At 38.1% G+C, this 12,792-nt stretch overlaps 1 protein-coding gene across 2 annotated transcripts in view; it reads right to left on the reverse strand.

Moving 5' to 3' along the window:
- Positions 1-12,792, reverse strand: part of grk4 (G protein-coupled receptor kinase 4) — a 38,729-nt gene continuing 25,937 nt past the window's right edge. Inside the window, exons 8-15 of one of the 2 annotated variants that reach the window (XM_072464029.1) lie at positions 8,511-8,701; positions 6,518-6,555; positions 5,818-5,907; positions 5,386-5,594; positions 3,720-3,857; positions 3,139-3,276; positions 2,913-3,044; positions 1-2,474 (exon numbers count right to left, since the gene is read on the reverse strand). In XM_072464029.1, coding sequence (XP_072320130.1) covers positions 2,418-2,474; positions 2,913-3,044; positions 3,139-3,276; positions 3,720-3,857; positions 5,386-5,594; positions 5,818-5,907; positions 6,518-6,555; positions 8,511-8,701 — 993 coding nt within the window. In that variant the 3' untranslated portion in view covers positions 1-2,417. Of the gene's footprint in view, positions 2,475-2,866; positions 3,045-3,138; positions 3,277-3,719; positions 3,858-5,385; positions 5,595-5,817; positions 5,908-6,517; positions 6,556-8,510; positions 8,702-12,792 lie in introns of both variants that reach the window. The other variant, XM_072464030.1, reaches the window with a different exon arrangement.

The raw sequence follows: 12,792 nt of genomic DNA on the forward strand, positions 1-12,792 counted from the left end.
TTTTATACAAATGGCAGTGTATTATTTCATAATTACAAATGTCTGATATGGTACAACAACCAGTACATGTACAAGAATTAACAATGACTGCAGTGGTTGAAAGACATGACTGTACAGATTTATTTATTTATTTATACATATATAAATAAATAAAATAAAAACAAGAGATCCCTGACCCTGTTTGAATACAGCAATTCCCCCTGTTCAGAGACTTGATAATCTGTTGAAGAACATCGTTTTGACATCAAGTGAGGGATGAAGACATATATTCAAACAGGGCAAACAACTCAGCTGGTCACCTTGCCATTTATAAAGTCTTCTTCAGATACCAGTGAGATATGTTGGCATTAGAAGGTCATAACATATACAAGGAACCTGAAGTATTACAAACCAATACATGCTTCAGTACTAAAATGTATGTATTTAAAACAGGCATTACAATGCACTTAGTGCGACATTCAAAACTTTTCAAATATAATTTTTGTGAATGAATTTACTGAGTGGACGGAAGTATAGGGGACTGAAAAAGTCGGGGGATCAAAACTTAACATGATAATTGGCACATACAATGAAGGCTGTCAGTCTTTCTTTCAGACAATACAAGTTTAATTAACTCAGTGTTGCTTTTGGTATCATTGGAAAAAGTTAAAGACACTTCCCATTATCATTGTCCATACACACCATAGTGCAATAAAACTGATATTTACTTATGGATTGAGAAGCCTTTCTTTGAACAGTGACAGGCATGAATGCAAAACACTCTTTACTTTGAAGGTGATGAGTGTTACAGCTGTGTTAGAAATACATCATTTACAAGGTTTTGAGGCTAAGAGATAATGCACTAAATCTACATAGTCAAGGAAAAAGCGTAAAATGTGCCTTAGCGTGACAACAAATAACCAATCACCCAAACGATATTAATGACAAGATGGTGACTTCTAAATGTAGAGTTAAGAATCCCTGTTTTGCCAATGGAATGTGTAATATGGAACAAAAACCTAGATCAAAATTTGTACTCCATGTGCAACTAACACCGTACCTCAATGAATGCATCGTTATAAATAGCTTGTATAAATTTCTGCTCAGTTAAATTCCTTTATCATATTGACAACAAAATGCAGACATTGCGCATCTGTACAATCAAAGACTCTATCTGGTTTAATGTTCATTCAGATAGCACATTAAAATAATTCAATGCACTGGACTTAACAAAAGCTGCATTTTATACAATTCATCTATACATACACAAAGCAAATGTATCCAAATTGGGTATTCACAGTATTGGTGTGGCGTAAACAGTGACTGCCTTTAAGCACGATTTAAAGCATAAATGCATGTGTCAAATGTCAAATAATGAAAATATATCTTGAAATTTGGGAACTGACCAATAAAAAATAAAAAATAAAAAACATGAAAATGTTCTCCATGTTAAAACAAAAGTGCACAACATATAGGGATTTGAAGTGGTTGAGTATTCCTGTACATAGATGATATTAACTCTACTCCCATTCTACACTGTCTAAGCCTCAAGTCAATCCTAGAGAGAACAACATTTACGATCCAGGGTGCAATCATTGGAAAATAAATTTAAAAACATACACAGCTAAAGCCACAGGTAAAAACTATCTATTAGCGTCATGTGTGGGACAAGTATTGAATCTGGCTTTATGGAGATTCAGTTGTTGAAAAATAAATAAGCAATACTATGCCAATTGGTTTCCGCAATCCAAATAATTCTACTTACTGAAACACAGAAAAACCTTTGCTTTAGCTGGAGGTCAAGAGATCAGTGTTGACAAATTTACAGACTATCTTTGTGGAGAGCATCACTTTCTAAACAGATTTACAATAAACCAGATTATTTAAATATTCTGTTTTTTTTAAAGAATTGACCAATCTAATCCCTTTTCACCTGGGTTTACAAGCATTTAATTCTACCTGAGCCTAAAGGAGAAATAAAATAGGACTTTGTGTATCTAGTTTGCCAAAGACAAATTACAGAGCCCCAATTTAAATCAATGACACATAAAGCGCATACAAAACAAAAAGCTGTATGCTACATTGGAAAAATAAAATGACTACTGGTACTGTGCTTTAAAAAAAAAAAAAGAATACACATTGTCCATACTCATTCCAATAATAAAAAAAATAAAAAATTAAATGTATGCATTCAAGTGGTACTTTTATGGCTTTTTGTACAATACAACCTTTAGTGAAAATATACATCTAGACATAAATTCAAGTACAAATGTACAAAATCTTTAAACTCATACTTTTTTCTTTAATTATAATACACTTTTAATACAGCTCATAAATACAGGTCAACATTCACTGAGTTCCTAAAATCTGCGCTCGGTTGGAGTTTGTGGTGATGTTCAGCGGCGTGAGGAAGGATGAGGCGGGTGGGAAAGAGTGGTTTAGAGTCGTGAGGGCTCCTCGGCCTCGTCTTCACTATAGCCCCCTTTAAAACAGACCTGCAGGGACCACATCAACATACATCACTCACACAAGCTCCTAGCATATTTGCTTTGAAAGGAAATGAGGATAAAATCCAATATCTATACCAAAAGTCAAGGATAGGCCGATATGTATTTGCATTGATGCGGCTGCTTAAGTTAAGCATTAGTTGTAAAGTTGAAGTGGATTACTGTACAGTATATCACAAACCAGCATGTTACCCCTAGATGCAATACCAGAAGAATTGAGGTTTCCTTCACAATTGTTATTGAAGCAGAAAATAATTAAGCGGATAAAGCTGATTGATATGGTGATGTTAGTTTTGTTGATGTTTACAGTAGTGGTTAATTGTATACCTTGAACTAGGCCTGGACAGTGGTAAAGTGGTAAAGGAAGAAGAGAAAGGTACCTTAGCCCCCACCCCCTCGCACAGTAGCCGGAGCACTAGCACTTGCCTCTCTTCTGAACAGGCGGTAGAAGAAGCCTCTCTTTGGTGGAGGGTTGGGTCGGTTCACATCCAAATCCGCACACAGCACCCCATCAGTTTCATAAACATTAATTTCTTTGAAGCACTCCATCTCTATCATCTAAACAAACAGGAGTCCAAAAATGTTACAGTACATTAGACATGTTGTTTTCTGAAGAAGTAGTACAGTATGATGTAATCTGAGGGTGCAGTACCTCATTTTGCCAGGGGATGGAGACACTGCCTGTGACAAACTTGTGATAAAAATCATCGTCGGTGGGGTCAAGGTTCACACCTTTGACAGTAGAAAACTGTTCAATGTCCAGGACATCTTTACAGTAAACGGCTCGCGGCTGAGGAAACAGATATCACAAATAGAAAATAAAAGTCAGATTTATTGTTATTGTTTTGAAACTCCACTGACCGGCTTATGCTAAAATTAAGATACAGATAACACTATCTAAGTTCAACAACAGAGTTAGCCTCCGTTGAAGGTCACTCTCTCACCATGTTTTTCATAGCAATGCCTTTAAAGATCCCTGGAACTAAAGAATGTTAGACTGTAAATTACACATATATTTATAGAATATTGCAGGTAGCAGGACAGTTTGTGTGATACTTTGATATGCACTAGTGCACTTTTGACATGCCATTTGACAAACAGTGTGCTTTTGTAGCCCCAATAGCACATTTATACTGGAAAAGTTTGTTTATATCTGACAATGGTATTTCCTGTGCATTAATTTGCCACTCCCCCTGGTTTCATGCTACAGGCCTGCATTTACGTGTCTCTTACATCAGGAATGAAGGGAGGGTCCAGCATGTTGGCCTCCAGTCGTTTGAAGTTGATGTTCCTGAAGATGGGGTGCTGCTTTACCTCTGTGGCCCCTTGACCCTGACAGCCGAGCCGCTCCTTAGGGTCTTTAGCCAAGAGCTGACGAGAACAGCAGAGAGAGGAGGGGAGGGAAACATTTTAGTTAATGAAATCGACTTCACATTCAAATCTGATGTACTGCGATTATGAACAGCTGCTGTCTCCATGTCATAACATTACTTCTTCACCTAAAACAGACTTCATGTTGATAGATGCTCCAAATCAGGAATAGAGCAAGGTCAATCCTCAAACCAACATCTAAACTCGAGCAAAGCTGGATCTAAAAACAGGACTAAACCAGAGCAGCTTTAAATCAAGTTTAGAGCAAGTTAACCAGGATTAAGAGAGAAGTGGTCAACAACATGTGGTCTGCTTCAAGACACAACATGTTCCTAGTTTCCATTTGAAACTAAGAGCACATTTTTGTCACATAGTTTACAATCTGACACCTTTTCTTCCAATAGATTATTGTAGAGATAACGGTTGGGACATAGGTACCACTGCCAAATGAAACACGGGGGTTTTGTTAGAGCCGATTGAGAATTAACAGTTTAGTCAATAATGTCAAGGAAATATGACATTTTTGTTTTGTTTGTAAAAGCCATGGAAACACTGCTCAATGTCAATTTTATTTATTTACCAATAATTTGAACAATTCCTGTTGCTAATTTCAGTCTACGCTGCTCTGTGTGTATGAGTCGAGAGAGGGAGGGGGCGTTTATTTGTGTGACGCGGTGGAACATTCTGACCCAGGGTTCGTTCGACTCAAAGCCTCCCTGGAGAGGGGAAGAGTGGGCTGGGAAAAAGAATGGTTTGACCAAGAAACAAGAGAAAAGGATAAAGAACAAGGGGGGATGTTAAAGGAGGAAGAATTTTGTGGGGTGTTCATGAAACACAGAAGACCAGGCCATTACCAACGTCCCAAAATAGACAAGTGGTCTTAGCTGTCAGGAGCAGAGAGTGAGAGTGCTTTGAACCCAGGTGTAAATTGGGTGAGTGTTGTATAAGGAGAAGAGAAACCTAAAAGTGAATCCGGAGGAAAAAGCAGGAGTCATTTGGAATTATGTTTTTAATGTCGCTTAATTGCTTGAAGTGGTAATGTGACATTAAGACTTTTTCTTATTATCTGTAGTTATCAATGATCATAGTCCTTAGACTGGCATAACATTGGTTTTGTGCAGTTTTTTTTTATTTAACACATGACACTAAACTGATTTTTGCTAAATGTATGTAAAAATATGGTGATAAATAATATAGCAAGATTATCTTGGCCGTTAAGGCTGCCGTCTGTATGTGTTGGCCCTCGTCCCACAACACTGTTTAAGGTCAGTAATTACAAAACACAAGGAGAGCCTTCCACACATTATTGTGAAATCATATTTTCGTATCGCTGATGTACAAACGTTTGTTAAACTGTTAAACCGTTTTCTCCCCATAAATTATGGTCTTGAGATAATAGTGAAAACATTTTTTTTTTTTATCTATGAACCCTAAAAGTCCAACACCTGCCTTGTTTACCTTGCTGTGTGGACCTTTGAGTACATTTTGCTCAATGAATAGTCGTGTAAAACGGTCTTGTTTTCACTACCTGTCTGCAGATGTCCTTTGCCTCCTCAGAAAACTTATCGGAGTATTCCTCCGGGTCTTCGCGCACTCGTCGGTCCACTTCTTCTCTTTTGACACGTTCTTTGCGCTTTCGGAAAGGTGACTGTCCCTGGATCATCTCAAAGACCAAACATCCCAGCCCCCACCAGTCAGGACTGAAGGTGTAGCTCTCATTTTGGATCACTTCTGGAGCTGAGGACAAGAAAGGAGATTTAATGTCCAGCCATCTTCAAGGATTTCACAGGACAACATCCTTTAAGCCTGCAGTGTTTCATTGAGACGGCTACAGGCTAAAGCACTACAATAACATTCTACTTTTGTAATGTGGTTGCATAAATAACTGATCATGTGGGTTCAACAATTCTGTAGTTTAAATATTTCTTCATATCAGTTCCAAATGCCTGCAAAAGCTCACCCATGTATCCGACCGTGCCGACTCTCCCTCGTATCGTCTCCGCTTCTGGGATTTGAACAGCGAGCCCCAGGTCAGAGATGCGAATATGACCTGTTAAAGAAAGATTTAGAAATTAGAATGACTTCTACTCCAGGTTGGCTTTATGATTGTGGTATTTCTCCCATTCCTCTGTTTACTTTGTATTGTCCTAACAAGGCAACCAATGTTTGCAGATCGAGCTTTTGTCCATGTTTTGTTTAAACTTAGACTAAACAAGGATTAAACCCACAAACATCTTACATGGGAAGCTACTATGGAGCCAGTTTTAGTTATAATTGGTATAACTTCTTCCCAGAACATTTACCATACTATCAGTTGTATACATACTACTTTGGTCTGCATTTGTAGTTGCAGAATTGCTCATTTGCAACAAAACAGAAATCATACGCCCTCTGTTCCAGCTTTTTCAGTCTTGATTTCGCTAATTTAGCTTTAAGTGTGTGTCGATACCCAATCAAATTACAATCATTACCCAATACCTGATACCAGGATCGGTGTGTCCCTACAGTTAGACGAGGTACATCTGGACCGTGACCCTTACATGGGTTCACAAGAAGCAAATTGGAGCCATTATTTTACCAACACATTTATAATGTTTGAACAGGCAGAAGCACTAACCTGCCTCCAGATACATACAGGGTTTTATTAAACACAAACTTACCGCGATCATCAAGAAGGATGTTTTCAGGTTTCAAATCCCTATAATAGAGAACACACAAACATTAGTGCCTGGTTGATCTTGTGCCAATCAAAAGAGATATAGGGCATAATAATTAAATCCTAGACAAATATCGGGACTCTTTATTGTCATTGTATATATTTTTCTATTCATCCTTTATTACCTGCATGAGTCATGCCGTGTTTGGCTTTAATGTGGATTAGAGCTAAGCTTATCTGTACACATCTTTGTTTGCTTAATTTGTTACCACACGCTGAACTGGGTTATTAGTTTTTTTTAGAAGGTTAAAAGGGCAAACACAAGTACATACAGTCTGACACAAAATATGCTTTCAATGTACTGTGAGAAAAAGCAGTTGTTTTTTCCTGAAATGGTCAAAAAAGGATATTTCCCAATGACAAGTACGTGTGGTACAATTTTGACACCAACTACACAAACTTCACACTCTAAGAGGACAAATTATTTCAGACTTTCAACTATTGGAAAATTGTCAGATCAACATCTTCTTCACCTGCACTACGTCTTATAAAAAAAGGCAGCGTTTTACAATATAATCATTACAATACAATTTAATCATTACCCATCTGCGTCTCCAGATAAGAAGCAAAGCTAGTTCAAATATTGATTTTGCCCACAACAATAATTATATACCTAAGTTGAATCATTTGCATTTGTGGTTTTTGTTCTCAAGCTAAATGTGAAATCTGAGCATGGACCCAACAGTTTGTTGCTGGGATTTAGCCATAGCATCTGGCAACCGAATGGCAAATTTTGTATGAGCTTTCCAATGGGGTTTTCATGTCCATACTTCCTTTTTATGCATGACCTCTTTAAAAAAAAAAAAAAAAAAAAAAAAAAAATTCTCACAGAACTGCACACGTCTAGTCTAACAAGATAATCATGAGAATCAACACTGGCCTTAACAATAGGAGTCATTGAAAGGCCTGGCCTGTGTTTGAATAAGTCTTGTAAAAATATCCTTCATGTTGACATTCCCTGAAACCTTGATTGATGGTGACAGGTGCATTTAGAGATGAAGGCTGTAACACATCAGCACTTGGACTTATCGCTCAGACAAACAACTTAACTCAAGTTTAGTTAAGTCTAGAAGGATGTTTTGTACTGAAAAACTAGGCAACGTGTTTGTAAAAGAGCTATAGATGCACCCAGAACCTCAAAATGTATGCGTACCAATATACTTAATATCAAACGAAAACATTTTACATTTCTTTTGACATGATAGATTAAAAAAAATAAGAGTTGGACATTTTCCAGTTTTATTATCAGTGTTGTACTGTAAATATAAGTATTCAGACCTCTTAACAAATCTAGTATGATTAAGTAAATCATCTAAATAATGGTGTTTAACCATTGGCGTGAGTTAAATTGAATCATGTTTTCTTTGGTACACATAAAAGTGTGCCGTGTAATGTATAAGCGCCCTGCTCCATTGAAACGAGCAGGGCCAGAATAGTCCTGTAGTAAAACTATAGCACAACAGAAACATGTGTAAGAATACAATTATGCATATTTACAGTTTTGTGAAACCATAACCTTCTTAGGTTGCAGTCACATCATTGAATGTCACAATTTCAGATGGAGGGAAGGATCCTAAAAAGAAATATGATCCACAACCGTTGACACCTTATTTACCATATTAATCTCAAGTCTAAAAACAACAATAACTAATTTAGTGTTGAATAATGGCCCCACTTTCAGAATCCATTCGGATTTATTTTGTATCTATATTCTACAGATTAAGGAGTCGTTTGTGTCAGTTTGTGGTTCATATCCATGTAATTACTGGGCCTATCCACGTGAAACAAGTCAAGTTGACAAATTTGCAATCAGACAGTTAAAAAGGCAAAGTTTAACTAAAGCCATTCAAGAATGTTGGTATGTCTCATGAACGCAGCCCATTTAAACATTCCCCCTATAACTACGCCAGTCTTCAGACACATGTTCCTGGCCTCACCTGTAAACTATCCGCTCACGGTGGAGGTCCTCAAGGCCACAGCAGATCTCTGCAGCGTAGAAAATGGCCCGCTGCGAGTCGAATCCAGAGTTTCCCATGTTATAGATGTGGAACTTCAGGTCGCCCCCGTTCATTATGGTCAACACCAGGCACAGCGCATCCTTGGTCTCATAGGCATAGGCTAGATTAACCTGGGAACGTACACGAGAGAGGAAAGAGGTTAAAGGAAAAAGGTCCCACAAAAAGGAAAGTTCAGCATTGCAACACAAAGTACAAGAACAGCAGGAGAATAAGCAAACAAAACTAGACTTAAAACGGATAATTCAACCGTGTCTTTTCTGGAAACCAGTGCATTGGCAACAGTTACTTCAAGTTTTGAATATTCACTTAAATGTCTCTACATTTACAGTGCAACTTTACAAATACTGGGCGAGGCAACGTTCAGTAGTTTAATACCATGAAAATATATTTGGTTACAGGTGACTGAATACCTGCATTAAAACTAACGTCTTCTGTTACATGGTACAATCAGAGTACTGTTTTCTGAATACTTAGAACACTTTTGCGCCGAGTTGCCTTGTGTTATAATGTAGAAACGGCAATATAGGATAAATTGCAGAGGATTCGTCCCACAGGTGAGAATTAACGGTCCACTTTTAATTTCTTTTGATTATGTTGGTTGCATTCAGTTATTTTAAAAATCTGCACTTCTGGGATTTTTACATCCAGAATTACTGATAAATAAATGCATAACAAACAAAGCCGTAGATTGATTGATACAAATAACGACATTGCAAGATCACAATAAAATATGCTTTAGTCATTCCACAATTTGACACGAGACAGAGATACAGAAGCTTTCCATTGTTGTCTGAAGGTTGGGCAAAATGTATTTGTTGACATTGCCTGTAAGGTTGAAGATAGTATGCTGCATGTTTTTGTATATTTTTGGCACAGAATTCTGCTGTGATGACCATAATCTGAGCCGTGTGATATTGACTAGGTCCCTGAACTTGAGTGTATTTTAGGGCCGGGCAATATTGACCAAAGAAATCTCAAGATATTCATTTTTGAGTATTCCAATAACAATAGTCAGACAAAAATGTGTTCAAACGTGTCTTTAAATGTTCAGTTGAGCAATAATCAGACAAATGTGAAAATCTCTTTTTGTAGCATTTGTTTTACTAAAAAAACGTGTACTCTATATTCGTATTTTGCATATCTTCAAAACACTATTCATGATATTATCCATAATTCAATATATTGCCCACCTCTAGCGTTTCAAGTACAATATATCCAACTCCTCTTCTGTAACCAGTTGAAAATAAAACCAACAGTCCCGTACCGACACACACACTCTCCCTAATGCCAGCATGTCCTTCCATCGCGCCTCCGTCCACTCCCCCACTCCCCCTCGGGCCTCTCTCGCTCCCCGGGGGTCAGTGACTTGTGGGGTGCACTTTTGTCTAGGATAAGCAGGATGTGGCTGCCATCAGGAGCCGTCCCATCTGCTCACCACTGTCAAGTCACGACCCACCACGAGAGGAGATGGGAAAATACTTGAGCCCCAGAGAACAGCCCGCGCAGTTATGTGTACATGTAAACAGTCTAAATTCATCAAAAGGCCAATTATGTGGGCCAGTGCAACATTTTAAAATACCTTTGATGTACTGCAGTAACTGGGGATGCCGATTGTGGGAAAAACCATAATCGCGGTTATTTGGCTCATAATTGAAATTTGTATAATTTCAAATTATTACTTCTATGGTGTTAAAATGAACCTTTAAAAGTAGGACAAAACATACTTTCGTAGTCATGTTTTGACGTTTAGAAAAGTGGCTTTGCTCCAGATAATCTAAACAGAAGTTAATATGATAAAAAAAAAATGTAATAGTATTTTCACTAACAGGATTTGTGTAATTGAATAGATTAGCAATTTAATTCATGCTTTAAAATGTGATTAATTGCACAGCCTTAGTATTATTATTATTTTTTTTTAATCTATAGTTTAACAGTTTGTTGCGCAACTGTTTACACAAGGATAAGATTGTATGGACAGAGAAGGAATATTGAATATAAAAGTATTGGTAAAAGGAGGGAGAAGTTACAGTTTAAGCCTAGAGAAAGAAAAAGAAAATCTGACCACGCCAGACGCCAATATATCACGATATTGATATTTTGAACAACATAAATTTGTGATTAATTGATGCACAGCTAATATCTCTCATCAAACTCACCCACTTTCCTGCTTTTAAAACACTTGTATCAACTCTGAATACACTACTTTCTGCGTCTGTGCCGTAGGTGCAGTGGCTGGGGGCATTGCACATGTGTGGCTGCTGCTACCGCTGCGTTGTGGGTTCAATTCAGAGCCGCGACCATTTGCCAAATGTCTATACCCCCTCTCGGCCTCACTCTGCACTGCAACCGTCCTGTGTGATGACGCCAAAGACGCCAAAGACGAAATAATAAGCTAGGTCACATGAAAACTCCTATTCACCTCATCTGTTGTTGTCCTTTGCTTCTTTGAGTACAATCCTCTATCTAATTGAAGAACATTTAAAGTCTAACATTACAAAGGAAAAGACGATTTTCCTGAAGATAAACAAGACTTTTAATAATGACCAAATAAAACAAAAAAGGTAACATTTCTCACTGCAAAGTTTTAACACCAAACCACATGCCTTTACTGTGGACGGGCTGTGGACATCTCCATTAAACAGCTGATCATTGACGACTAGAGACGACTAAATCTCTAAACTCTGAAGCTTAAATTACATCACGTCAGGTCCTGCACCGCCTTGTATCCCTGAAACAGCATTAACTAACCCGACTAACAGTGTGCATGAACAGAGAGATGGGGGTTTGAGAGAGCTCTTGACTTTCCTCCTGCTACTGCTGTTTGGTCAGCGTTACCACGGAGACGGAAGTAGAGAGGAGGCTGAGGAGTCATCGTTCTGCCTCCAGCTCTCTCTCTCTCTCTCTCTCACACACACAAACATGAGCAAAAAATACAAAAGCATGTGCCAGTCCCAGGTGACGAGAGAGAGAGAAGAGTGTGTCAAATGCCTCAATACATTTACTGTAGAACAATGAACAAACAATGCAAAAGGGAAACATTTGAATCACCAAAAAGTGTTTACAATAGAGATGCAACAAGATGTATCGCAATCTGATCAAAAACGTGTCACAAATGGCAAATCGGAAGTACGCCAACAATTTGATTAAAATCTTGATCTTGTTTCGTTTAGTTAGAGGAAAGAACACTGGAATTATTTAGCTAAACTATATTTTCCTTTGTCTTGTTATTTAAAAACTGCTGACAATGTAGTATATATTTTGTTTTCGTTGTTACAAACAGTGGCAGGATTGAGAATATTATCAGGGTTATAAGTCGTAGTGGTCACTTATCTGCATGCAAGTTTTCCCTCGGTGAAAGGAGAGTTTTATCAGAATTGTTTGTCGTTTTTTACTCATCGATATCGCTTTGTAATACGTAGTTCATGTGTAAACCTGTGAGTGCACTTCAGGTCACTTATTATCGTGAGAGCGACTCAATTGCTTTGCGTGAATGACAGGACAATTTCAAATAATTACAGGGAAGTGTGAGCCTTCCATGTGCTCTTTAGGCAAGATGTACAAATACGCGAATGGAGATGAAAACAAAGTTGTGGCCCAGACTAAGAAAATTGTTTTATCAGTTCGCCCAACCTGAATTGTACACGAAGAATATTGTGCGCTTTACACAACTGAAGGCACAGTACAAGTCAATATGCCAGCGTTGCCTCGTTAAATTACCTACTAAGTACACACATCTACTCCGCGTAACATACACAAAGCAAACAGGAGTGAAATTAACCGCTTTTCCGCCAACACAACTCAATTAGCAGTTAGTCCTGGATCAACATTTCGCTAAAGAAAAACAACAGTCGACAGCCAAAGATAACTTTTCTTTTCCTGCACCTGAGACAGACGAAATGAGAACGTCACAGTGTTTGCCCTGGCATAGACCTGTTCTGCAGTTTCCTACACATCATTAGACTCGTGTATACGCCACGGTTTGAAGACGATCGCGCGGAGGAAAAGGCTCAGAGATGAGAACAGAGCTGGAAGTAGCGGAGCAGAAATGACCGAGGCTCTGATTGGCCCCGTAATAATACGAATACACATTTTATTCCCTTGTTGAGTCCTTGTTTTCTGATGTAGATGAACAAACCTTTTAAAAGCCGAGATGAGCAATTGGGCTGCAACAATGAATTGACTAATTGTGACAACTACTGTC

The sequence above is a fragment of the Eucyclogobius newberryi genome, unplaced genomic scaffold (genome assembly GCF_026437365.1).
Source record: "Eucyclogobius newberryi isolate DKJ021-1_F unplaced genomic scaffold, fEucNew1.0.hap1 SCAF_4, whole genome shotgun sequence".
NCBI lineage: Eukaryota > Metazoa > Chordata > Actinopteri > Gobiiformes > Gobiidae > Eucyclogobius > Eucyclogobius newberryi.